Here is a 27,309-nt window from a genome sequence, read left to right as displayed (position 1 = left end):
TTTCTGTCTCTTTCTGCCCCAAACTAAGATTGTGTACTTTTGCTTCTCTCCCATAACTACTTACAGGCATTCTCCACCGGACGCTGCCCGCTTGATTTTACTCGTCTTTAATTCAGGGACAAGTAAAGCTCTGCACACTTAGGATCTTGTGCTGCTTTCCTAAAGCACACGCATTCCGGCTGCTGTAAGCACAGGTCTGGAAACGGCACTGCATTTCAACTCAGTAAACAGTTATTGTGCATCTTCTGCGTACCCACCACTGTCCTCAGGGCTCCCGGAAATTCAGACAGGGACAAGACGTGCTTCCCCTCTCGTACTGTTTATGGATCCAGCAGAGAGCCTAAATGGCTATTATAACTGAATTTGTTTTGCACCCATGCACTTTTCTGTGTAGTGCTTGCAGCCGCCGGAGTGGAGGTGGGGGGCAGGGAGGGACCCGGGATGTGCTGGTGGTGCTGTGGCTTTGTGGAGCGTGCCTTGGGAGTCAAGAGGACAGATTCGCAACGTCAAATCTCCAAGATAGATGATAGATGAGATCCTGGCGTAGCCCCTCGGTTTTGGGAGCGCCTTACCTTTACACACCACTTCCCAGTTCTCATGATATGTCCATCTTTTTTTTTTTTTCTCGCTTGAAGCAGTAAGGCATTATCTCTGTCTTACAGATGAAAACATCTGAGACTCAGGGCAAAGCACCTTGCCCAGGGCCCCACAAGGACTAGGTGGTAAGTCAAAGGCCCGCAGGGACCAGCGCCTCCGCCGTCGCCCTAAACCTTCGCTTCCCTTCTGCCTGGTGCTGCCTTTCAGACTGCCTACCGCCCTGAGCACAGGGCTTGCGAGCGGCACGGAAGCACAGAGAGTGCCATTTTCACAGTGTAACTCTTTCCCCCTCCTACAGATGGACAGTGTTGGCGTGTACGGATTCTGTGGGTGTACAGCAAAGAACAAAGTGAAGTGTGATTCAAGGTGGGAAATAACCGCTTCAGGTAGGAAATGAACTAATTTGTGTAAGTATCGAACTGGCGTCGGAAGCAGTCACCCCTAGAACGACATCCTTTTAGAGAGGGCCTAGGTACGCTTAGATTTGTGTGCGCGTAAGGTATTTGCTAAACCGCCGCTTGTTCAGAATTGCTTGTTCAGAATTCCAACAAGTGGGAAGAGGTGCGAGAGAAAGAGGATTGCAGAGGCACTTAAGTCATGAAGTCATTTCCCACCTACCCAAAGCCCGGGAAGGTCGCCGTCCATGCTCACAAGGACGGCTCATAGAGCGGGACCTGGCACCCGTCTAACCTGCTGGGCGCACGCTGGCCCTGGGGGCCTGCATCTGGAGGAGACGGTCTCGCCCCTCCGCCGAGCTTGTTTATGCTTTAACATGTCTCTCCTCTCAGAGGACTGGTCCTCTTCTTCCTTCTTCCCCAGCGCCTCCCTCCAATTCTGGAGAAAACAAGCGGACTATTCATGTAACAAGAGAAAGAGTGAGCAGGGAGGGGGGAGATGCCACCGACAAACTCCATTGAAAGCCACTGGCTGTTCATTTACATTCACACTTTTAAAAAATGTTAACTAATGATGTTAAATGGTTTGCCAAAGGTCCTGGCAGGTCAGTTGTAGAAGTGTCATTTCTGCCTAATTAGGGCTCTTGTGGCTGCCCAGGGCCTCCCAGTGCAACTGGTGACAAGCCGAGAGCTGACAGCTTCAATTGGTGCCAATAGGAAGGTTGGGCCGGTCATGTTTTCCAACTCAGCCAGGTGTTTGCTGAATGGGGGAGGGGGCCTGGCGAGATCTGAGGGATTCTATGATCCTTTTTCTTTCAGGGCTCCCTCCCAAGTCCTTCCCCTTTGCCTGTCTTGTCTTATGTCAAGGTCAAGAATGGGCTTTGCTAAATCAGCAATTTGGGTTATCTCTGGGAGGTCATTAGGAATCCCTGGCCCAGACTTTTCAAGTGGTCTCAGACCCCAGATGCTAGATTTTTTTTTTCTCCCTAAAAATCAGAGGGTAGGGAAAGAAAAGCTTTAAGTGAAAAACAATAGTAGGGAGAAAACAAAACAAAGCAAAAAAGATGCATAGCCATCAAAGCATTAAACTCCTGAAGACATTCATACTAATAAAATTGCTTGAGGAGAAAACAGCTGAAGCATCCTGATCAATGCCTTAAATCTTTTATCGAAGAAAAGGCAATAGGGAAAAGAAATCCTAACATGTTCCATTGGATATAGAGTACCTGACACATAGTAGGTGCTCAATTAATAATTTATTGTTTGATTTTTCAGGAGAAAAGTCATCTGAGAAACAAAGAGTGATTGATAGAGATCCTTCTATTTCTCATGCTTACTTTCATTGTTTCTATAGCACTCTTTGAATTTCTCAGTTGACCATGAAATCATGCTAAGTTGGAGTGCAGCATGATGGGGTGATACGATTATCTTATTTTTTGTGCTGTCTCCCTTTTTTTTTTTTTTAACAACTTAAAACAAGCAAAATACCGCTGGTGCTCAGATGACCCAGGCGCCCCAGGCTACAGCAACTATGACACAAAGAGGCAGTCCTGTGGCAGTGATAGGACATCTGTGCCTAGAATTTGGATTTGACACCCTGGCAGATCCTGCGGGGATCGCAGCACTGCCGATTGATTTGTGCCTGAACTGAACCTACCAGCACTGGAGCGTGCACGCACGCATGCACACACACACACTCTCACAGACACACACACACACACACACACACACACACACACACTGACTGAGCCTGTTATGGGGCGGTGGACAAAGAAAGACTGGATTAATACATGGGCTTTGGGGGGCAGTGCTGTGTTAAAGGGAAAAAAGTGAACTGAAAAAAGCCATGTTTGTTTTATGAAAATTTAAGACCAAACCCCAAGCTTACAGTTCTGAGAAGGAGGAGGGAGACTCAGGTGATGGGTGTCTGAAGCTAAGTTTTCAGCTTCCTTTCTTCACGCAGTGATGCCTCTTCCACCCGCTGCCTCTGTTTTCTCTAACGTGGGACAATGAAAATTGGGGACAGAACCAGAGACTGTCTGTTGGTTTTACCAAAGGAGTGTTGTGAAGTTAAATGAGACAGAGTACATAAACACACCTAGGGCGACACCTGGTGTGTATCAGGAGCCGGATGGCAGTGAGTTCTCTCCACACTGTCCCGGGTTCTTCATGGTTGGAGGCCATGCGCTGTTCGGTGGTGTCAAGTTATTTTCTCAACACCCGGGACATATTTGAACAAAGAGAATTAATAGAATCGACTAATAGGCTGACCTCATGAATGATGAGTGAGCAAATGAATCTAGACATTTTCAAACAGTTTAGTTGCCTGTCTCACGCTTTCCCTCCAGGGACCTCCTTTGTCACTAAATTCCCTTAAAAGACCCACTTTGCGTTTTCGCCCGTCCATCTCATGCCACAGCACATGCTCTTTTCCCTCTCCTTCAGCAACCTCCTTTGTTTACTTGTACTGCTTTTCTCCTGGGATATGGCTCCGCCTCTAGTCCCAGTACTAACCCCTGTCTGGGCTCTGCCTCCTACATGTGCCTCTGTCTCAAGTCCTGATCCGCAAAGCTGCCGCTGCTGGATGTGTGCTTTGAGGGCGAGTGATTGCTGTCTGGCTCTTACGAATGCTAAGAAGTGGCCACTTAAGATTCTCCTTGTGGTTGGGAAGATGAGCATTTAAAAATCATTCTGTAAGATGTTAGTGGTAAAGAAAACCTTCTGCAGCAACTAAACCAGCCTGGAAAAATAAGCCAATTAGTTACTAAAACTGAAACAAACAAATAAACAAAAAACTTCTGAGCACTTATGAACAGAGGAAAGAACGTGTGAATTACAAGTCCGCTGGCATTAATATACCCCAGTTGTATACGTGATAACTGATCATCACAATGGTGACCCTGGAAAGGAGGAATTGTGTTCAGCTAGACATTACCTAAACTTTTCTGAAAGGCATGTCTGATTTTGTTTTCCCATTGTTTAAGTGGCTCTTCTCTTTGACCTTAAACCCTTACTCTGGTTGTGCTGACCTGCTGGCAGTTCTCTAGACATTTCAGGATGTTTCATGCCTCAGGGCCTATGAACAAATTCTTTTTTATCCTTAGAATGCCTTTTCTCCCTATAGTTTTCCTGACAAATACCTACTCATTGTGCCACCTCCTCCACCAAGCTTCTCCTGATGCCCCCCATGTTAGATTGACCTTTTTCTCTTTTGTGTCTCCCTTCAGAATCTCACATTCTTCCGATACAGATGTGTGAGAAATAAATGCTCAATGTTGTGTGCCGCTGAGGTTTTGAGATCGTTTGTTATGTGGCATTGTTGTGCCGGTTTATAACTGACGCATGATAGAGACTGAACTACTCTTAATTGGTGAGTTTGAAATTATATTCCACCATTAGTTCAAATGAAAACTACAGTGCAAAATGAGAATAAAGTAGTTAAAAAAAAAAAAGAGAATCTCACATTCTTCTCCATAATATTAATAGTACAAGTTCCCTTTTACTGAGGGCCTTCTGTTTGCCAGTTAAGTGTAAATGCTTTTGCTACTGTATGTACTCACTTTACTGATGAGAACCCACAAGGTGCATGTTTAAGGTCACACAGCTTGAAAGCAGCGGAGCAGGACCTGAGCCCAGCCAGCGTGACTGGAGCACATGTACTAACCTCCTTCCATCTAGAACCACCAGCCCACGCTGTGTCCCGATATAAGTAGCCACGATGCTGATAGATCTGGGCACGTGGTTTCAGTTTTTTTCCTTTCTAGATGGTGAGGCCCTGGAGGTTGGTGACACTCTTATATCACTCTGTGTTCCAGGGCCTAGCATAGGGCCGGTGCATGGCAGAGACTCTGAATGTTGGTTGAATTTAATAAAATTGAATGGAATTGAATTGTACTACATATTTGTGTACGTTATACATATGTGTATTCTCTCTCTCTCTCCCCCCCACCTCTCTTACTCTCTTTATATATATGCATATTTCACATACGTATGTGCATGCGCACATATACATATTTTATATACGTACAGATATAGTTATTTACACACATATATATATGAATATGTAGGTATAGATACATAAATGAACAGACATATATATGTATATAAAGAGAGTAAGGGAGCTGGGAGAGAGTCAGTTGGGGTCTGGAGGAACGTACGTGCATCACAGTCTCTGACTTTGAACCGTGAGTTTGGAGTCTCTGTTCATCTAGTTTCCTGGTAGCCTGGATGAGACAGCTTGTACCTTGGCCTAGATAGTCCGAGAGACAGAGCTCGAAGCTCTCACAGCTCTGTGCTGGGTGTCACTGCATCTAAGTAGGATGGTCCGTAGAGGAGAAGGAGGCCTGGGTAGGGAGCAGTTTTGGTTTTTTCCCTCTGCATCATCTCAGGTGCGGAGGTGACAAGTCCTGCTTTGTCCAAACATCTTTCCTCACCATTCAGTCCTCTTGAGCCTGAGCTCGTTAGTGATGGTGAGCGTGGGTTTCGTTCTGTGACTCAAGTGCCCAGTGCACCCTCCCATCCTGGAGGTGCTGTGTGTCATGTGTAGGGCAAGACTGACTAACGACCCAGCATGGGGAACGGCCTCAGCACAAGACCAGAAAGCTTTGCTAGAGCTGCGAGGCACCTCTGAGATCTGGGGAGTTGGGTGAAGGTTCAATAACAGCCGCTTCAAGGGCAAAAAACTCTCATTTACCCTTTGGATTCTGTCTCACGCTATTGCTTATAGAGGGAAAAATTTCACGTGTCCTTTATAGACAAGTGCCAGTTGACACCAAGCGCATCACGTCTATCTTACCCTTCATGAGCATGAAATCCCTGTTTTAAAATCAGATTCTAAAACTTTACAAGCTGTCAGGTTCCTATAGATTTTCCTGGAGTAATTCAGTGGCCCCGGGTGAGCCCTCCCCCTGTCCGCGTCCTGTTGACCTTCCTGCCCCTACCTGTCCTGCCCCTTGCATCTCTCTCTCTCTGTGCTCCTCTGCCCTCCCCCACCCATACTAGAACCCTTCCTCTCAGCCTGGCCAGACCACACCCATCCTTTGCCTTTGAGAACTGTTTAGGCTGGTGGCGATCTGACCCTTTCCTGCTTTGCCGTGGCATTGCTGTTCTTACTACCCCTTCCAAACTTGTCTCTTAAAAGGTAAAACACTGACAGGTATGCAGATTTGGATGGAAACATGGTGAAAATTGTTTCTTGGGCTTTTTCACCACAGTAGTCCAAATTGCAGAGCTGAATCAACTGGTGCTTCTGCAAGAATGGAGTGTCTCTGAAGTTTTCTGTCTTATTTTTTTATATTTGCCAATTTTTAGTGTTTCTCCGTTAAGAAATAGGCATTTGTGTTTATATATAAAAACAATTTCCTAAATTATGCCTTCCAGTGCCCTTGATACGTCCTACATTTCTTGGGGCAGGGCAGGATGTCCGACCTCCTCTGTTGCATGGGGCCCTGTGCTTGGCTTAATGCTCTGCTGTCGCCATCTTGAAATTCTTTTTCTTTTTCTTTATATCTTTATTGGAGTATAATTGCTTTACAATGGTGTGTTAGTTTCTGCTGTATAACAAAGTGAATCAGCCATATGTATACATATATCTCCATACCCCTCCCTCTTGAGCCTCCCTCCCACCCTCCCTATCCCACTTGAAATTCTTGGTAACTTGAGTTAGGGCCCTCATTTTCATTTTGTGCTGGGCCTTGTAAATTATGCACGTGGTCCTGCCTTTGAGGTTATATGACCCCTCTGACTGCAAAGCATGGAGTTTTGGGATTAAAACCTTAACATGAATTGTCTATCGTGGCCTACCCAGTGCTTAGCGAGAGCCTAGGTGCTCTTTTTTTTTTTTTTTTTTTTTTGCGATTCATGGGCCTCTCACTGTTGCGGCCTCTCCTGTTGCGTAGCACAGGCTCCGGACGCACAGGCTCAGCGGCCATGGCCCACGGGCCCAGCCGCTCCGCGGCATGTGGGATCCTCCCGGACCGGGGCACGAACCCGCGTCCCCTGCATCGGCAGGTGGACCCTCAACCACTGCGCCACCAGGGAACCCAAGGTGCTCTTTTAAGGAAGGAATTCTGAGCTAAAGATGATGGAGGGTCAGGAAGGTTGGGGGCCCTGAAGACCACCTTTGCTCAGGATTGGCCATGCCCAGCAGTGTTCTTAATGTCTGTCTACAAAGGATAAAGAGCGAACAATCATTCTGTAATTCATGTTCAGTAAGGCGTCCTGAGAGAGCCCTGTTTTTCACCTGGAACTACCAAGTCATTTGGTCAACAATTTCTGCTTAGTTGAAGTCTTCAGAAAGAAATCCCCATTGAAGCACACCAAATGTAGAAATGGACTTTCCTTTTAAAACGTGTGTACGTATGCTCTTCATTTGATTTCCTTTACGTTTGTAATCTCTTCTGTCTTATTCCAAAAGGGACTTTCAGACATACATGTAATACAATAATAAGAATGATACATCTGAGAAACAGGCCTGGAAGGGAACCAGGGTGAAGTCAAGGGTCAGGTGGGTTCACAAGTGCATACCATGCGGTCTTGTGGATTTTGAAAGATGAGTCACAAATGTGTGTCTCGGCCTCCTTGTAGTGGAGGGGAAGAGAGGGTGAGTGGGAAGCAGCTCGAGCTTGGCCTTCACTGTCTCCCCATGGGATGTAGAGATGTCGGGAATATGAATTGCATTCTCAGGGAACTTGTTTGCCTGAGGAACCCGTCATCTCCCAGGAAATCCCAAGGTAGTGCAGAGTGACGCTTCCTCGGAGGAGAGGGTCATTTTGAGTATGTCGTGATGTCCTGTCCCTCAGTCTGTCCCTCATCTGCCTATAGACTGGGGCTTGAGCAGGCAACGACAGAAGCCCCCCCGCTCCCGCACGTGCCTCCCCCTCTGAGAGTGGTGGGAGCCAGCCAGCGCCCCGCGGTGATGACACAGGCGGTCGCTCCAGCAACCTGATGGCAGCGGCAGCAGAGGCGGTGAGCCCGGCGCTGGCAGTGTTGGTGGCACTTTCGCGGTGGCAGTGGCACCAGCACTGGCGGTGGCGGTGGCACCAGCACCGGCGGCACCCGTCCCAGCGGGAGGTGGCACTGCACCTTGGAAGTGGATGCAGCAACGTTGCAGCAGCTGCGGGAGCCGGTCAGCTTCAGCCAGTGTGGGGGGCGGGTGGCCGGAGTGGCCCAGAGAGGGCCCTGCAGTGGCTCCGTGGGTGACAGAAGCCTGGATGACGGGAAACAGCACAGAGGCCCATTCAAGGAGGTATTTGAGGGTCCCCTGGAGGACGACTCCCCCAGTAGCAGGTGGGAGTTGGAGCCAAAGAAATGCTCTTTATGCTAAGTGACCCATTTTTAGCCTTAGGATAGGGTGACCCATAAAGAGATGAGTGACACAAGATTTAGAGCATTTTTGAGATAAGAACCAAGCAGCTGGCTAAGAGAAGCTCAGTTCTCCCTTATGTGGGCAGCGGCACACTCATTCATTCGTTCATTCAGTGATTGTTCAACACACATCAGTGGAATCCTTCTGGAGCCAGGTTTCAGGGATCTGAACTGGCTCTGCCATTTGCTAGTCTGTGATCTTGAGAAACTTATGTGATTCTCTACACCCCAGTTTCTCCATCTGTGACATGAACTATGAATAATATTAAGTATTCACCTCAGTGGGTTTTAAGAGAATCAGATGCCCATGAAGTTGTTAGCAGAGTGGCTGGCACCAATTAAGCATCCAATAAGTGTGAGCTATGGTGAAAGGTTATGAGATGTTCATAATCCCTCGTTAACTAAGGTAGCGTTTGTCCACATAATGAAATGCTGTGTTGCCACCGTCCGGAAGTGTGCGCTCTGTTACCTGTGGCCGCGGCGTGGTGGAGAGATTATGGGTGCTTCGATTGATTTGATTTAATTACTTTTGTTATCTGCCTTTCAGGACTTTTCCAGAGCACATGAACTGTATATGAGATTTTCAAACAGCAGAGAAAGAAATCCCATGTGACCATCTCTTTGGTGCATTAATCTGTTCCCTGACGCCTGTGTCTCCCACATGCTTGAACAGTTCCCGTGAAGAGAGGCACAAGGGCACTCAGGGCAGCTTATCAAATCTGTTGGCAGCTCTCTCAGAAGGTTCTTCTGTAGACTGTTGGTAGTCTCTGACAGTTATGTTTCTTGTTCATTTATTCATTTAACAAATACGTGTTAAGTGCTTCATATACGCCAGGCACGGTAATAAATTCTAGGGAGACAATGGTGAACGGGAAGCCTGTAGGCTCCCTTCATGGAGCTGGTAATTCAGTGAGGTCCTCAGACTGTAACCCAGTAATTAAATAAATATGTCATTACGAGTGGGAGTGCACAGCAAAGATGACGGGGAAGGGGAGTTGGGGGAACGTCCCTGGGAGGTGACAGTTAAGGTGAGACACGAAAATGTGTAGGAGATATTGGGGGTGTAATGGGGGGGGCAGTGAGCAGTCCAGAAGGAGGTGCAGAGTCTGCTTACGAACCACACAGAGCGTCTAATTCCCTTTCCACCTTGAGCCCTTAAATATTTGAAGATAACTTCTTCTGTTTTGCCCCCAGTCTCTTCAGCTTTGCTTCTTAGAATGCGATTTTACAGCCCTTTGCCATTCTGAGATCCAGTTTGTTGATATGCTCCCCGTTTAATAGCAATTCTATCGAGCTATAATTCACATACCATACAATTCACTCAGTTAAATTGTGCAATTCGATAACTTTTAGTGTATCACGGAGTTGTGCAACCATCACCAGATCAATTTTAGATCATTTTTATCACCTCAAAAGGAAACTCCCTTTCCTGTAGCAGTCAGTCTCCATTCCCCCCACCCCAACCCCTGCCCTGGGAAACGCTAATTGTTCTCTGATACCAAGTGCTTATCCTGGATACTTCATGTAAATGGAATCATACAGGAGGTGGCATTTTGTAACTGCTTTTTTCATTTAGCACAGCGTTTTTGTTTGTTTGTTTTTTTACATCTTTATTGGGGTATAATTGCTTTACAATGGCGTGTTAGTTTCTGCTTTATAACAAAGTGAACCAGTTATGCATATACATATGTTCCCATATCTCTTCCCTCTTGTGTCTCCCTCCCTCCTACCCTCCCTATCCCACCCCTCCAGGCGGTCACAAAGCACGGAGCTGATCTCCCTGTGCTATGCGGCTGCTTCCCACTAGCCATCTACCTTACGTTTGGTAGTGTATATATGTCCATGCCTCTCTCTCACTTCGTCCCAGCTTACCTTTCCCCCTCCCCATATCCTCAAGTCCATTCTCTAGTAGGTCTGTGTCTTTACTCCTGTCTTACCCCTAGGTTCTTCATGACTTTTTTTCTTTCTTAAATTCCATATATATGTGTTAGCATACGGTATTTGTCTTTCTGTTTCTGACTTACTTCACTCTGTATGACAGACTCTAGGTCTATCCACCTCATTACAAATAGCTCAATTTCGTTTCTTTTTATGGCTGAGTAATATTCCATTGTATATATGTAGCACAGTGTTTTTAAGGTTCATCTATGTTGCAGTATGTACCAGTACTTCACTTCTTTTTATTGCTCAGTAATATCGCATTGTATGGATATGTCGCGTTTTGTTTATTCATTAGTCAATCGATGGACATTTGGGTTGTTTCCGCTTATTGGTTATTACGAATAATGCTGATGTGAACGTTCACATACAAGTTTTTGTGTGGCTGCATGTTTTGACTTCTCTTGAGCATATACCTTGGAGTGGAATTTCTGGGTCATGGTAACCCTATATTTAACTTCTTGAGACACTGCCAGACTGTTTTCCAAAGCCACTGTGCCATTCTACATCTCAACCAGCAGTGTATGAAGCTTCTTGTTCCTCTGCATTCTGGCCAACAGCTGTTAATCTGTCTCTTTGATTATAGTCATCCTCCTGAGCACGAAGTGATACCTCATTGTAGTTTGATTTGCTTTTCAGAAGATGTTAGCATCTTCTCATGTGCTTATTGGCCATCTGTAAACTTTCTTTGGAGAAATGTCCATTCATATCCTTTGCCCATTTTTAAATTGGGTTATCTTTTTATTATTGATTTGTAAGTGGTCTTTATATATTCTAGATACAACTTCCTTATCAGGTATATGATTTGCAAATATTTTCTCCCATTCTGTGGGTTACCTTTTCACTTTCTTGATGGTATCCTTTGAAGCATAAAAGTTCTAAATTTTGGTTAAGTCCACTTTATCCTTTCTTCCTTCTTTTTGCTTGCGCTTTTGATGTCATGTGTAAGAAACCATTGCCTAATCTAAGGTCCCAAAGATTTATATCTCTGTTTTTTCTCGTAACTTTTATCTCTTCTCGTGAGAGTTTTACAGTTTTAGCACTTACACTTAGGTCTTCCATCCATTTTGAATTCATTTTTGTATATGGTATGATGCAGGGGTCCTTCTTCATTGTTTTGTATGATATTCAGTTGTCCCAGTACCATTTATTGAAAAGACTGTCCTTTCCCCCACTAAATTGTCTTAGCACCCCTGTCAAAAATCAATTGACTACACACGTGAGGGTTTATTTCTGAACTCTCAAGTCTATTCCGTTGATCTCTATGTCTGTCCTTCTCTGGTACCACACGACTGACTATTGAAGTTCTGTGGTGAGTTTTGAAATTACAGAGTGTGAGTCTTCCAACTTTGCTCTTATTTCTCAAAATTGTTTTGGCTATTCTGGAACCCGTGGATTTCCATATGAATTTAGAATCAGCTTGTCAGTTTTTTCAGAGAAGCCAACTGAGGTTTTTAAAGAACTTGTGTTGAAACCAGAGACCAGTTTGGGGGAGTACTGCCATGTTAACAGTATTAAGTTTTCTGATCCATGAACATGGGATATCCTTCCATTTATTTAGGTCTCCCTTAATTTCTTTCAACAATGTTTTGTAGTTTTCAATAGATAAGTTTTATACTTCTCCTATTAATTTTAATCCTAAATATTTTATTGTTTTTGATGCTATTATAATGAAATTTTTAACTTTTCACATTTGGATTGCTCATTTCACATCCCTTTTACAATGTGGTCCTTAAAACCATCAGACTAGCACTGAATACAGTGGGATGCCCACCTTACCCTTGTAGATACAATTCCGTGACTGTAACCCAAGACAAAGTGAGCTTTTTGCGGGAAGGGGGAAAGGGGGGTTAGGGTGAAGGCACAGTAACATCACATCTGATGACAAATGACTTATGTCAACAAAAGCCCTTTATACGTTTTCAAGTCTTCTGCCACTGTACCGTGCTTCCCTCCTTCTATACATGGACAGGTAGCTCTGGGAGCCAAAGGTAGCACATTACCCTTTCCATTTCATATTCTTAGATTCAGTGCATTGCCTCTAGTCTATGAGTGAGGTTGATTTGGATGTGATTCTGATCCTGGTCATGATATCTTTGTCTCCCAGCCTATGCCCAAATGTAGTGAACATATCCTCTTTGTTTTCATTCTTTCCAGTGATACAAAGGCTCAACAGGACTTTGCTGAGGACAGAGGCTTGAGGTCCTGAGCTCAGAACCTCTCTCTGGGATCATCAAATTTCAATCTCTGAAAAACAATATCCAGCCAGTCTCCAAGCCACCTAATAGTCCTTGCACTCAGCTCAATAGCCCTTGCATCCAATCCATGTGTCAACCCCACTGAATTTATCAAATGCCCTACTGAATTCTTAAATCCTTGATGTACTTCATTTCTACCAGTCCAATAATCCTGTCAAAGAAGGAAACAATTTTATCTGACCGCTTTTCCTCTGTGAGTCTACTGTGGGTCCTAGTGATCTTTGCTTTCTGCATGTTCATAAACCATAAATCTCCTTTAACAGCCATCCCTGAATCTTTTCTACCAAACTCACAAGCCAGTTATTCTTTTATTGTAAGAGAATTAACTTCAGATGAAGAAACAGAGAATCACAGAGATTAAAGTCATACTTAAGGCTGGTAAGTGTGGAGGGAAGACTAGAATCTAAGGTGTATGATGACTTATCCCAAAGCCCCCTCCACTCGTGATGGAGAAAGTTCACGTGTGGACAGTGATGGGAGCAAGTGTGAATGTGGGCAGAAGCTCAGAAACTCCATGTCATCAGGTAAACTTAGGTGTATGACTTTCTGTACCCGCAGTGAAGTACTGCTGCTATGCCCATAGTGATGCAGTTGCCCGAGCGAACCCCAGAGGATGGGCAGAACATGAAAAGGGGTCTTTTAACACACATCTGTGGTTTCTTATTATCTCGTTTAATTCAGGTTCCTCTTTGGCCTGAATTATCTGGATTTCATTAATTCAACAAGTATTTACTCACATTTTTTCTAGGCCCCATGGTAGGCTCTGGGGATCCTGAGATGTGAGAGGCACAGAAAATGTGGACAGGTCAATCCAGCGCCGTCATGTCCCACAGTGGCTACTGTGGTAGTATTTGACTTGTCATCCTGCCCCGCCCTGAGGCCCCAGGCTTCTTCCCATGCAGTCAAGATGGCAAGTGACACAGATGAACCAATGTGCAGTCACAAAGCAGCCAACAAATATTAATTTAGCATCTGTTCTAGACATGAGAATACAGCAGTGAATAAAACATACGAATTCCTGTCCTTGTGGAACTTACATTCGTGTGTGTGTGTGTGTGTATAAAAATCTTATCAAATATGTCAAATGATAAATGGTACAGAGGAAAACTAAAGCTGAATGGGGGATAGGGAGTGATGGGGTTAGAACTGAAAGTAGGGAGTCCAGGGATGCCTCACTGAGAAGGGGACATCTGAGCAGCAACCTGAGGAAGGTAAGTGATCAAGCCATGTGGCTATCTGGGGCAAGAGCATCCTGGGCAGAGGAACAGCTAGTGCAAAGGTCCTGAGGTAGGTGTTGCCTTGCATGTTAGAGGGCCAGCAAGGAGGCCACATAGCTGGGAGATGAGGCCAGGGAGGGCTGTGCAGGCCACGGTCAAGGATTCCAGCTTGTCCTCTGAGACAGGAAGTGAGGGTCTTGAGCGGCAGAGTGGCGTGATCTAACTTATATTTTTAAAGGATCCCAATGGCTGTGTTGAGAACAGACTTTGATGGGGATTGAGGTAGGCAGAGAGACCAGTTAGGAAGCTCTTGTGAGGTACAGATGGGAGACAGTGCTGATTTGGATTAGGGCAACAGGTAGAGATGGTGAGAAGCAGGCAGGGGTTGGAGTGGGAGTCTCCAGGGATTCTGGCAACTGGATGTGGGATGTAAAAGAGACGAGTAGGAATGATGCCGGCATTTTTGGCTCAAGCAACTGGAAGCACGAAGTCACCGGTTACTAAGGTGCAGACGGCTGGAGGAGGGGGAGGTGAGGGGGCCTGTTTGTCAGAGTCACCCATTGCATGTGCAAGTGAGGTGGGGGGGCTCATGCTGGACATGTCGGTGTGGGAGTCATCAGCACATCGATGCTGTTTAAAGCCAAGAAACTGGAAGAGACTCTCTCAGTGAGAGAGTGTGGATGGAAAAGAGATGTCTGCGGACTGGAGCCTCGGGCAGAAGAGAAACAAGAAACAGAAAAGTCTGAGATGCTGTGCCAGCGAAGGAAGAGGAAAAAGCATGGGCCCTGGAAGTCGAATGGCGAGGGTCTTCCCTGGAGGAGGGGAGTCGGCTGTGGCGAGCTGTGCTCGTTGGCCATGGCTGATGAGCACTGACGCGTATTCGTGGTTCTTTGTGGCCACAGCAGCGGTGGAAACGACAGGCAGGTACCACTCCTGAGTCATCTCACAGGCCGGGCACAACCTGCATCCCTCCTCAGGTGATCACAGCGACTGCGCTCTGCACTAGTCTCCAGCTCCACCCTGGGCCTCCCATCTCTGTCGTGGTCCCTAAAATGGCAAAATGACTCTTCTTCTTTGATATTCCTGTGTTGACAAGTGTCTTCCTAAGATGTTTGTCAAAATTCAGAAACTGTATTGGTTTTCTGCATTTTGCTAATTAAGACATATTTGTTTAATTTTAATGCAACTGATCCAGTACAACCTATAACCTACTTCTACCACTTCAACACATATTAATCATTTCTAAACATGTTTGATCACACGCAAATTCCCTCAAGAGGTACATTTCCAATACACGTATTATTTAATGTAATGATTTCCCCCATATTGTCACTGTTTTCTGGATCATTCCAACCCACCCTGGGTAACATGTGATGGGGCTCAGTTCTGCCCTGTGTGCTGGGGACGGGAGGTCGGTGGATCCAGGAAGAAATGGAGCCACATATGTAAGAGGAGTTTGGAGGGTCCCCAGATGGATGATGGACATTTGGGGGTGGAAAGGATGGAAAAAGCAGAATCTTGGAGCTGGGAAAATGCAAGTGAGTTTGGAACCAGTGAATAACCACTGTGGGTGGAATATAGACTCATGGGATGCAGGGTTTGGCCTGCCCACGGTGGAGCGGTCTGTGAAGAAGAGGATAAGTCAGGAGTCCCTGAGTCAGTGTGGTCCTTTCTGTGGATCCGTCCCAGAGAGCTGTGAACTCTGGAGAGGCCCAGAGAGACTGGAGGTGAGAGCCCCCAGGCAGCGAGGGCTGCAAAGGGTTAACAGACCAGGGCAAGGTACAGACCCAGGAGGGCTGTCGGCAGGTGTGACTGTCCATCCCTCTATGAGGTACACCGGGACATGGTGTGGTAATCTCTCCATCATTTACCATCCATTTTTGTTGTTGTTGTTTTTAGTTTCTATCTTATCAAGACAAATTTTAATTTTCACACTCACTGATTGAACAGAACTGTGGTTTACAGATCACGTACTGCCACGTTCCCTGCTCTAACATTTCCCGCCTCTGACAGTTGCAGTTTTCCCTCTGGGACATCAGGCCACTATATGTTGTGGGGGCAGGCTGTGGCGTCCCCCTTTGATGGGGGCAGTGTTTGGAGATGTGTCTGTGTCCCCCTTCCCGGTGTCACTGACGTTACAGTTGGCGTCGAGCAGCTGAGCAGAGGAAAGAACCCGTGGATGAGTTGGGCTTCCCCTGAGGAGTGGGCCTCACCTTGGCCCAGACCCTGGTCTGCCTCAAAGGGCTGAGACACAGTCCTCAAGGGGCCAAGAGGGACAGTAAAGCTCATAGGTTCCCGACAGGGATGGGGTCATCTGCCAGAGCAAGGAGTCAAGACTTTATCCTGTAGCTCAGGGAGAACCAGCCAAGCTCTTAAGAGGACCGATGTGATCAGGTTTGTTCCGATTTGGAGAAACCCATGGCAGTGCCTGGCGAGGGGAGGGGCAGGAGGCCAGATGGGGCTGATGCAGTAGCCCAGGTGAGAGGCAGTGAGGACTGGGCCCAGGGCAGGGACGCTGGAGGGGAAGAGGAAGCTGGCGACGAGAGTGTCATTGCAGAGGTCTGGTCAATAGGAATCAGTGCCTGATTGGATGTGGTGTGAAATCCAGGATGACCGCCAAGGGTCTGACCCGGGCAGCCAAGTCGATGCTACTGCTTTCAACTCCTGCAGGGAGAACAGTGAGATGATCTTGCGCCTCTTCATATTCTGCAGATTATCTTGAATGGCTCACACTTTTGAGGCGGAGGTTTTTGTTTGTTTGTTTGTTTTTCTCGGGGGGTGGGGCGGTGCGGAGGGAGAAGAAAATGAGCCTGAAATATTTGAACAACGGTTTTGATTCTACCCTTCTCTTCATTCTCTTGGCAGCCTGACATTCTTAGGAGTGTGGAGCACAGAGAAATCTTAAACAGAGAATTGTTATGTGTAGATATGAGGATGCCATACCCCCCCCCCCCCCCCGCATTGGATTTCCTCTGCCAGAGCCACGGAAGGAGTGAATGAATAGAAGACCAGCCTATTCCTGAACTTGACGGTGTCAGGGGTGGCTGGACTCAGATCACCGCAGATGGCTGTGTGGGGTTAGCACTCAGCGCACTAAGCCAGCCCCTTCTTTCCTATTGTCTGCGTAACTCCATTGTTTTAAGCAAGCTGACTTCGTAGCCAGGGTTCATTCACTGCAGATGAAGCCTTTGTTAGAAAAAATTAGATCTCTGAAGCTTCTGGAGAGCTGGGGAAAATCACAAGCCATTAGCAGTGAAAGTTTCAATTCCAGATCCCTAGGCAAAAATGGCAGATGGCGTTTCTCCCTTGTTAATTCTTAAAAAAAAAAAATTAAATATGAAATAAATCTGGATGGTGGGGGAAGGGAATGGCCTCCAATAATTAGTTACTCCTGCCTGCCACTGGAATATAGTTAGGAGTTCGCAATAGTCCAGATGATTCTGGCAAACTATAGATTTCATTTCCAACGTTCAGCAGTGTAGTTGATACATATATATGGGTGAAAAGATGTTCCACACGGATGTCATGACGTGAATGGCTGAAATAGTATTTAAATTCTGTTTTCTTCAGGTGACTGGATCTTTCCCCCCTCTTCATTGACCCATTTGGGAATTGCTTTAAAACAGCCCAAGGATGGCTTTCCCCATCAGAAAAAGAAACCCAGTCACAATGAAGGGGCTGAGCAAATGGGCAGTTGGAAGCATTTTGAAAGCTCCAGCATCAGGAGTCTTTTAAGCCATGTAGCAAAAACTCTGTTGAAGATTTGAGGCAACTTTAAGCTTGGTATTTCTCATTAGAAAGACTTGTATCACCCTGAAAGAAGGGAAACCCTCCATTTAAAAAAAAAAAAGTTACTGTGAGTGGCAGATTTTCCCGGAGCCCACGGCTGCACAGGCCACTTGAATTAGACATCAGAGTTGTCTCGTGTGAGGAAGACGGTACTTTTACGCTTCGGATCACTCCATACAACGTCAGCCATGTGCTGCTAAGGCAGGAGCCTGAGACAGGCCAGGCGTCTTCTGCCTCTGGAGGTGCCAGCTGAACAGGGAGAACAACGGTTTCGGGGATTTTACGGTCAGTCTTCCAGTCAGTCATTCCTCTGTCGGGCACCAGATGATACAAACGTTTTCGGAAGGAAAAGATGCTTGGAGCTGGAAGGGGCTTCAGGCATCACCTAGGCAGGGTAAACTAGTTGTGTTAAGCATGAGGGCCATGCAGTCAAGTTCTGGACATGTCATCACCAGTATGTAAGTCACTGAACTTCTCTCAGCCTCTGTTTCCTCTTTTCCTCAAATGAAGAAACAATATCCACCCAAGAGGATATTTAAGAGGCTTGATTGAGACGATACAGTTAAAGAGCTCAGCACCGTGCCTGGCGCACAGTAAATGCTCAATAAATGTTTGTTAATATAAATTTAGCCCAACTCCTTCACCGTGGGGGAGTGGAGAAGCCAAGAGATAGAGCAGAAACAAGAATCCTATGGAGATAGCCATCTTGTCCGATAGATGCACCGCTTCCATTCCTTGGAAGGAATGCAGTCCTTCCAACCACAAACAAGCTTTCTGGGTTTTTTTTCTTTTTTTTAAGAAGATGTTGGGGGTAGGAGTTTATTAATTTATTTATTATTTATTTTTGCTGTGTTGGGTCTTCGTTTCTGTGCGAGGGCTTTCTCTAGTTGTGGCAAGCGGGGGCCACTCTTCATCGCGGTGCGCGGGCCTCCCACTATCGCGGCCTCTCTTGTTGCGGAGCACAGGCTCCAGATGCGCAGGCTCAGCAGTTGTGGCTCACGGTCCCAGTTGCTCTGCGGCATGTGGGATCCTCCCAGACCAGGGCTCGAACCCGTGTCCCCTGCATTAGCAGGCAGATTCTCAACCACTGTGCCACCAGGGAAGCCCAAGCTTTCTGGTTTTGAGCATCACCCTCAGGAGGCGGTGAGCGGCGGGCAGAACACATTAAAAAGTTAGAATTTGCAACTGGCGGCTTTAGAGCGATGTCCGGAGGCAACAGTCCAAAGGGAAACGGCAGATTCTGACCCTGCCAACGTTATTTTGGACAATCGACTCAGCTCGTGTGAAGCAAGGTGCTAGTCTCCCAGTTCCCTCCCAGGGTCTTTGTTTGATTGCTTGTTTATTTTATTATTGTATTTTGGGTCTGACACAGAGGAAATCCATTACTCTGGCCAGATTTACAGGTGACTCGGAGTTGGGAGAGGATGGCTGATTCATTGGCTGCTGGGTTCACAGAGGTCCCAAAAGTCCAAAAAGAGCTGAAACTGCTAATAATTAAAATGAGACAGGGATACATTCAAAGTCCTGTACTTGGGTTCAAAAGGCGACTGCATCAACAAACTGCATAATTGCAAGAGCATGTTAAAAGAATTTAGGGTTTTTCGTAGTTTATTGAAAAGGTGAGACTATTCCTTACAAGCTTCTGCCCCATCTGACTTTAGTCTTCATTGTTTTAGCATCTCAAGGCTGTCGGAAACTCCACTTGGCCTTTCAAAGCTTCCTGCTCAGCTTTCCAGTTTCCTCTGTCAGTTTCAGAACTTGGCAAGTGTCTTACAGGGGAAAGTGAGAAGTGCCTTGGGCTAATTTAACTGTCCTTCCTCTTCAGAAGAAACACAGGCCCCCACAAATCCCTGCTTTTTTAATCCCTCCATTCTCAGGAGGCTTCCTGAGGCTCTGCTTGTTTCTCTGCCTCCTTGTAGCAGTCCACTGCCTGGGCCCTTCGTTGGACCCTCGGCCCCTTGCTTCATGTCCAGGATTAAACAAATTCCCTGCCGCAAAAAGTGACAGCAGGATGTCAGGCCACCTTACCAGCCAGTTCCCCCCTTTCTGAGATTTTTGCCTGCTTAAGTCCTGGTTGTCTCAACAGCTCTCTAATGCCTTCATAGAGAGAGGGGTTTTGTATTTGATTTCAGCCTTCCTTGCTGGTTTCAGTAGGAGAGATGATCTGCCACAAGCCACTCTCGTGGACAGAAGCAGAAGCTGCGCCCTTCTGTTCTTGATCTTGGGGGATACAGTCATTTTCCTGATGGTTGTGAGTGTCCTATTCTTTTACTTAGGCTAGAGACAAATTTACAAAGTGTGCTTTGTCACAGGTGTAGTAGGGTCAAAGGGAAAAGGGCCGCTTTCCCCATGAGTATGGTGACAAGCCTCTCTCTCTCCCACTCAGACTTCGGTTTATTCCAGAGAGCAAATGGTCAGATTGGGAGGGAACAGTCCCATTGCATTCTGGCCTGGCTTGAACACAGAGGGGTGATGCCGCAGAAGGGGTGACCATCCAACAGCAGGGGTAATCAATGGCACCCATCTAGGGAGAGACAGCAGGGGGTTGCGTGTATGGAAAGCGGACCCCGTGAGGAGCTACACTAGTGGCCAGCCCTCACCGAATGCCTTTGCCATTTAAACATCACAGTGAGCCTATGCAGTACAGGTTATTACTATCATGCCCATTTCACATATGAGGAAACTGAGGCCCAGAGGTTATGCTTAAGTGGCAGAGCCAGACTTGAGTGCAGGCGGTTTAATTCCAGAGTTGCCACACCGCCTCGTAATAGACGTGGAGATATTTAGCCTGGACAAAGAGGAGCTGAGCAGTGGAGGGGGTGAGGCAGATCACTGTTGTTTTGTTTTTTTTGTGGCGGCACAGTGAAAGTGCCGAGTCTTAACCACTGGACCACCAGGGAATTCCCTTGATCACGTTTTAAAATATCTAAAGGAAAGAGGAATCAGAGTTGAGCTCAATATATAGAAAGATCAGTTAGAACTTTCCAGAGCTGGACCAGCTACCTTGCTTCAGGTGTGAGGGAGGGCGTGAGCTCCCTAGCCCTGGAGGGTCCGAGCTGAGGCTGGACTAGGTGATTCTGGCTTGAGGCCCCTTCTGGCAGGTGGAGTCTGAGGGCAGAGACCAGGAGGAGCCCTTTGGAGGTGGCCTGAGGGCCAGGAGCCCTAGCCTGACTCTTTAGGCTCCTGAGGGCCCGCATTGCCTCAGCATCCCCTCCCCCACAACTTTCTCTCTCTCTCTCTCTCTCTCTGTCTCTCATCCTCCTTCAACCGCTCCGCTGCTCACTCACAGAGCTCTAACCATGCCTGGGTTTCTGTTGCTACAAGAGGCCAAGTACTTTCTCACTCCAAGTTTGTTGCACAAGCCATTGCCGCCTCCTTCTGTTGCCATGGCCAGCTCCTGCTCATCCTTTAGAGCCAGCTCAAACATCACCTCCACCAGGAAGTCTTTCCTGAACACCTCATCCTGCGTAGCTCTTCCCCAGTTAATCTCCGTCTTATCCCCATGTTTGCTTCTCTCATGGCACTAACCACAATCTGTGATGATCTTCATAGTTTTTTCTTTGTAGAAAGTCAATTCCATGGAGGCAGGGCCACTTTTGTCTTTTTCATTATGTATCCCTAATCCCTAGCAGTGTCGAATACTTGTTGAATGAATGAGTGACTGACCTTGACTATATTACTGTGGGTCTCAGTTTTCTAATCTATTAAGTGGGGAGCAGCTGTAGAGGAAATGCGATTAGTGCAGTGGTTCTCAAACTTGAGCATGGCTCAGAAGCATCTGGAATGCCTGTAAAAACAGATTACTAGACTCACCCACAGAATCTCAGGAGGTCTGGAGAAATTTTGCATTTCTAATGTAACGTTGATGCTGCCGGCCAGGGGGCCCCACTTTGAGAACCACTGGGTTTGACTCTCCCCAGGTCCCCTGAGGCGCCCATCTTTAGTTTTATCAAATTGAAATAATGAATATAAAAGTGCTGTGTTTATAAAAACAGTATAGGTAAATGCAAGAGATGTTTTGAAACATTACTTTCAAACATAAAAGGGGAAGGGAGGTGGTGGAAAGAAAGGAAAGGAAAAAAACCCTTTCTAAATCAGGAGGGATTAACACCTACCGATGGCGTTTATAATGGCAAAAGGTCAGTTAAATGGAGGTGCCGGCTGACCAGGGCAAGCGGCCAAGCGGGTCCCCGGGAACGATGCTCGAAACGCAGTGCTTGCTGCAGCTGGGAGGTTTCAAGAGTGCTTCCCGCTGGCTCAGCATTTAATCCCCACCTCGGAGGGTAAAACGAGAGATTCACAGCTAAGGAGGAAAGTGAGAGTCCAAACCAGGGGAAAACAGAAGAGAAGCAGAAAGCCGTTGTGACACTAGAAGAAACATCTCATGACGTGCAGGTTTGCCTTGGTCTGGCTGGAGGTTTTGTTTGCTAAGTGATAAGCACCGATCAGAGTTCACATTCTTCCGAGTTCCCCCAGCCACCCCGCCCCGGGTTGTCTTTGGTTGCTCTCCCCATCTCTTCGTCCACGCAGCCTTACACCAACCAACCCGCATCCCTACCCCTCTGCGATTAGACCCATCCTGCCGTGACGGGTTTTAGGTCACTGACTCTCTGAAGGTCTCGCATTTCCAGGCTCTTCCAGTTATGCTTATGCTCAGGAGAAAGCATCCGCCACCTCTCCTTACTAATCCTCTTAACCCTGGGAGTGGGGTCCTCCAGGGCAGACACAGTAGCAGGGCGCCGGAGAGCAAAAGCTGGTCTGGCCTCAGCCCAGCAACCACTTGAACCAGAGCCCTGAATCCCAGAAGCGAGGCCGTCTTTGCGTTGCTGGTGTGTTAAAAACAGCAGCAGCAGCGTCACCATCACCATCGTGACCGCTTATTATGTGTCAGGTAGTGGGCTATTCACTTTGCTGGACTTTTCCACTTAATCCTCATCTTGGGCTGAGAGCACAAATGCTAATTTCATCCCAGTTTTTATAACTGAGGAAACCGAGCCTTAAAGAAGTTTAGAAAGTTGACCAAACTCAAGCTAGAAAGAGGCAGATCTGGCTTTGAATCCAGGCGTGCCTGACTCTGGTGCTTTTGCCATACCGAGGGGCACACGGTGCTTCCCTGTGTGTGTGAAGGGGCATAATGGATCCCAGTTAACTGCAATTATGAAGAGCTGGAGTGGCAGTTTGGGCTGGTATCTACCACCCCCCCACCCCCACCCCCAAATAACTGTCCCCACTCCCCATAAACTGCAGGGGGAGCACCACCCAACTGTTGCCTGGTGGGAGCACCACTGTTCTCTAACCCTGGTGGGAGCAGGGAAGGGGTAGGGGCGGGAGAGTCCACAAAGAAACACTGCACAAGGGAGCGAGCAGCAGAGCGTCAAACATGCAGAAGTCAAGAGCTGCCTGGACTGGAAAGGCCACGTGTCTTCCAAAGGAGGGATTCTTAAATCATGATTAGAATGAAGATGGCAGGATAATTGTAGATCTCATCATAATTACACTAGGAACCGTTCTGTGGAACAGGATGTCCACATTGGCCAGTTGAACTGTGAAAAAAGAGGTTCTGGAAATAAGCAGGCTTAGGGAAACGCTGTGTTGAAGTCCCACAGGTCTCTTGACAGAAGGACCTTGCTCCTGCCTCTCGTGTGCTGGTGGGGTCATTATAGTGCTCAGCTTGGAAATCAGCCCCATACCTTGTTACATCCAAACACACACACATCAGACCTCAAAAGAATGGCAGTTATGTAGATACTTAGTGAAGGTTTCTGGGGAGTGATCAGCAGAGCAGGAAGTTACATTGCCCAGCTTGCCTCTAAATTTCCTAAAAGTTCTCTTTAATTTCCTGGCTGCTCCCCTTCCCCCAGCTGCAGCAAGGCCCGAGGTATAGGAAAGCCTATTAGACTGTAGCAGGAAGGGCACACTTGCCCACCAGTTCTAATGGATTGTAGGGCCTCCCAGAGAGCTGTGCTGGGAAGGATCTCAGGATAGGTCTGGACTCAGTCTGAAAGAGTGTCGTGATTGATTAGTGATGTCTGCCATGGCAGTGACTAGGGATGCATTGGCAGCCTGAGAACCACAGATCTGCCACCCCAGGCCTACAACTTAGTCTAGGAAAGAGCTGGAAACGAGGCTTAAGGCTACACTGTGATCCTTGTTCTGCTCCAAACTTGTATCATAACCGTCATAAATTGAGTTTACCTCTGTGAGCCTCACTTTCCTCAGGGCAAAGTGGCACAGTCACACCCACCACCCCTATGTCATAAAGAAATTGTGGTCACCCCTTGACCTACTAGGCTGTAGGATGTGCTGTACGAGGACACAGAAGTGTCACTACTTCCACAGACCATATTAATCAAGGTCTTGGCAGCACACATGGCATGTTCACCTTGATTAACTTGATTTTTTTTTTTTTTTTTTTTGTGGTACACGAGCCTCTCACTGCTGTGGCCTCTCCCGTTGTGGAGCACAGCCTCCGGAAGCGCAGGCCCAGCGGCCATGGCTTACGGGCCCAGCCGCTCCACGGCATGTGGGATCTTCCCGGACTAGGGCACGAACCCGTGTCCCCTGCATCGGCAGGCGGACTCTCAACCACTGCGCCACCAGGGAAGCCCCACATTGACTTTTGTTACTGAGTTGTCGGGATGGAGGTGAACCATCTCTCCTGAAGGCCACCCTTTAGCTCTGTGCGCTAGTGGTCCTTTGCGCATCTGCTCTAACTAGATATGGTTCTCCAGTTCGGGGTAGTTGTGGGGATGCGCATTTTACTTTGTTTCACAGAATGACTAACATGATGGCCTTCGGCGGATCGTGAGCGTTCATCCCTTAGGATCCGTGGGGGAGTTGGTTCCAGGACCCCCCAAGGAGACCAAGCCGTGCAGATGCTCGCATCCCGCATATAAAATGGCGTAGTGTTTGCATATAACCTAAGTACATGCTCCTGCATGCTTTAAATTACCTCTAGATTACTCCTAATACCTGATACAATGTAAATGCTATGTAAATAGTTGTAAGTACAATGTTGATGCTATGTAAGTAGCTGCCATTGTGTGGCAAAGTCAAGTTTTGCTTTTTTGGAATTTTCTGGAATTTTTTCTCCAAATATTTTCCATATTGGAAAAATACGGTTGGTTGAATCTGCAGATGTGGAACCCGAGGGTACTGAGGGCCATCTGTATCTGCTGTGAGCCTCCGTATTACATCTCTAAAATGAAGCAGTGAGATTAAGCGATGCCTAAAATAGCTTCTACCTCTAGAATCCCATGATGCTGTAACTAATGCCAGGGTGAGGTGGGTATCTCTCTGGTGACCCTGTGCCCACCACTCCTGGCCCATGATACGCTTGATGGCACCTGGGGTCAAGCTCAGAGCCACAGACACCTTCAAGCTCTCTAGGCCACTGCCATCCGTCAGTTGATCGCAAAGAAATGGCCTGAGGCTGAGGATCTGCGTCCCTCATGCAGGACCCAAGCCCCTCAGCCTGGGCGCCCTCCCTGGTGGGCTGACGTGGCCTTTAAGCTCAGGCGTCTTTAATAACTTAGCTCAGATTTCCAGCCAAGCGATTCTTGAATCTTTTCATGCAGTAAAGTGTAACAATGATTCCATGACACCTTTTCTAATTGTGTTTTAATTGAAAAGACTTGATTTGATTATAGAAGGCTACAACTTAGTTGAAGGGCTTGTTAAAACATGTATTAAATCCAAAAGATTGCAATGTTTTGCTGTGTAATTATGTAAACAGTCACGTAAACGGAGCCCTTTACAGTCAGCAGGAATGCTTTTTCAATCACACGCTGGCTAACTGGCACCGTTGATCAGTGACAGGTGAATTTTTTTTTCAAGGACAAACCCAAATTGGTATCCACCCCCTGACATCAGCCAGGCCAGCTTTTTCATTTTCTCCTTTTGTGTACGTTTTTCCTTGAAATCCGTTGTGATTTTAAGTAATGTTTCTGTGTCCTCAGGTGTGCGTGAATTCCCCATCATTGTTAAGGAAAATAAAATGCGGCCCGTCTCTAAAATGTTTAGATTTCTCAGCAGCAAAAACGATCCAGGCATTAAAAAAAAAATCCTCAACTATAGTTTTAAAATAGGAATAGAACTACCTTAAAATTCCCTGCAGTTTTAATAAAAGTGTCCATTAAATTTACTGAGGATAAGAGAGTAATTTACCTACAAACCTGCTATCCCTGCCTTCCCGAAAGACCTACGATGCTCACCTATCTTTTTTGAACTTCGAAATAAATAAAACGTTGATCAGAGATGTCACTGAAACATTACTTCTTCCCGTCCATCACTCGCTCAGCCCTGGCCTCTTAGAAGGAAACAGGCCCCGCAATCATGATTTCCTCCCAGCCCCAAGAAAATAGAAGTCACAAAGGGGCTGGTGAATTATGTGCTCCCAGTGGTTTTGAAGGGAAGCATTTACTGAGGGAGAAAATTGTTTTAATCTTATAACAACCAAGGAGGAGAGTTTGTAAAAACACAGAACACCTACACATACACTTGATTTAGTTGCATAGGAACACTCGGGAACATTTCTTCCCACAAACGCGCCTGATGCCTAGCTGAGGGGCTCTTGCTGTGACCTGGGCAGGGGCGGGTGGGCCTGGCGGTGCAGGGAGGGGAATGGGGAGTTCTGGGTGGGTGGGTGGGGCGGCGGCAGTGAGGGTAGTGAGACCACAGTACAGTAGACTGGGGATCCCAGGGACTCAGGGAGGACAAATCCCCTGCAGGATGTAGGCTCTCCAGCCCCTTCTGGAAACTCAGGACATACAGACACTCCAAGCTTTGCTCCCTCAAGGCCCAATCCCTCAACTCCCAGGATGGAGGAGTCTGGTGGCACCTCTGCCCCAGGCTGACTGGAATAACCTCCTGGCAAACCCAAGCCTCAGTCCTCCTTACCCCTGGTATCCCTGACAGAACTCAACACACGGGGCGTTTTGTGAGTTTAGTAGCCATAGTAGCCACAAACAATAAACAGACAAGCTAACAAATTGAAATCTTCAGGAAGCCAGTCCTAGAAATGGCTTGGAGGGGAAAATAAGAATCGTACCTGGTTGAAAAGAAAGATGCATGCTTCCCATTTCTGGGGGGAAGAGGAAGGAAAGGAGGAAATGGGGGAGGGAAGGAAACAAAGGATGTGCGAATGCATGTGTCTCTCTCTATGGGAGGGAGTGCACAGCCGGGAGGTTGCAAGAGTGTGTCAGTTGCTGGGGAGAGGGCGGAGGTGTGTGGTCAAGGGACTTTCACATTTGGTCTATGTACTTATGGGCTTGAATCTTTTAACAAGGGAACCTATTCGTGGCTTACTTGTGTCGTTTTCGAAAAGGGGAGGGGGCAGGATTTTAAACAGAAATGTCCAGATTTGGAGAAGAACATTACAAGTGACCTATTCGTATGAAGCAGAGGAATGGGTCATGGTAACCCAGCGAAAGAGGAGGCGAGGGGAAAACTTGGTCTTTATACCCTCCTTCTAGCTCACATCCCTTTGTCTCCTTTAAGAGAATTCCTTTTGCACAAGGATGTGCTTTGTTCAAAGGGGTAACTGCTGGATTCTGGAAATACAGTTCAGGCTCAGATCATTTCCAGTCGACACAAAACGTATCGTCACAGAACGGCCCTCCCGTCCTCTGAGAGTACGTAACCCAGCAATATAAGGCACCACACAGGGTCTCCAGGTGGTGGGTATTTTCTTGGAACCGTTGGTTTAAAGGGGAGGGTGATTAGACTGTTGCTGATGGCTTTTGTGTTTTA

At 47.0% G+C, this 27,309-nt stretch overlaps 1 protein-coding gene across 1 annotated transcript in view; it reads left to right on the top strand.

Annotated features, from left to right (window-relative positions):
• Nucleotides 1-27,309, top strand: part of HSPA12A (heat shock protein family A (Hsp70) member 12A) — a 162,117-nt gene that overhangs the window by 13,111 nt on the left and 121,697 nt on the right. The window contains exon 2 of the mRNA XM_029201221.1: nt 896-983. Within this exon, the coding sequence (XP_029057054.1) occupies nt 896-983 (88 nt within the window). The remainder of the gene's footprint in view (nt 1-895; nt 984-27,309) is intronic.

Source organism: Monodon monoceros, unplaced genomic scaffold, assembly GCF_005190385.1.
Source record: "Monodon monoceros isolate NGI ecotype Baffin Bay Population unplaced genomic scaffold, NGI_Narwhal_1 Super_Scaffold_4, whole genome shotgun sequence".
Taxonomy (NCBI): domain Eukaryota; kingdom Metazoa; phylum Chordata; class Mammalia; order Artiodactyla; family Monodontidae; genus Monodon; species Monodon monoceros.
Note: the sequence above shows the minus strand (reverse complement) of the source record. Positions and strands in the feature narration are given on the sequence as shown.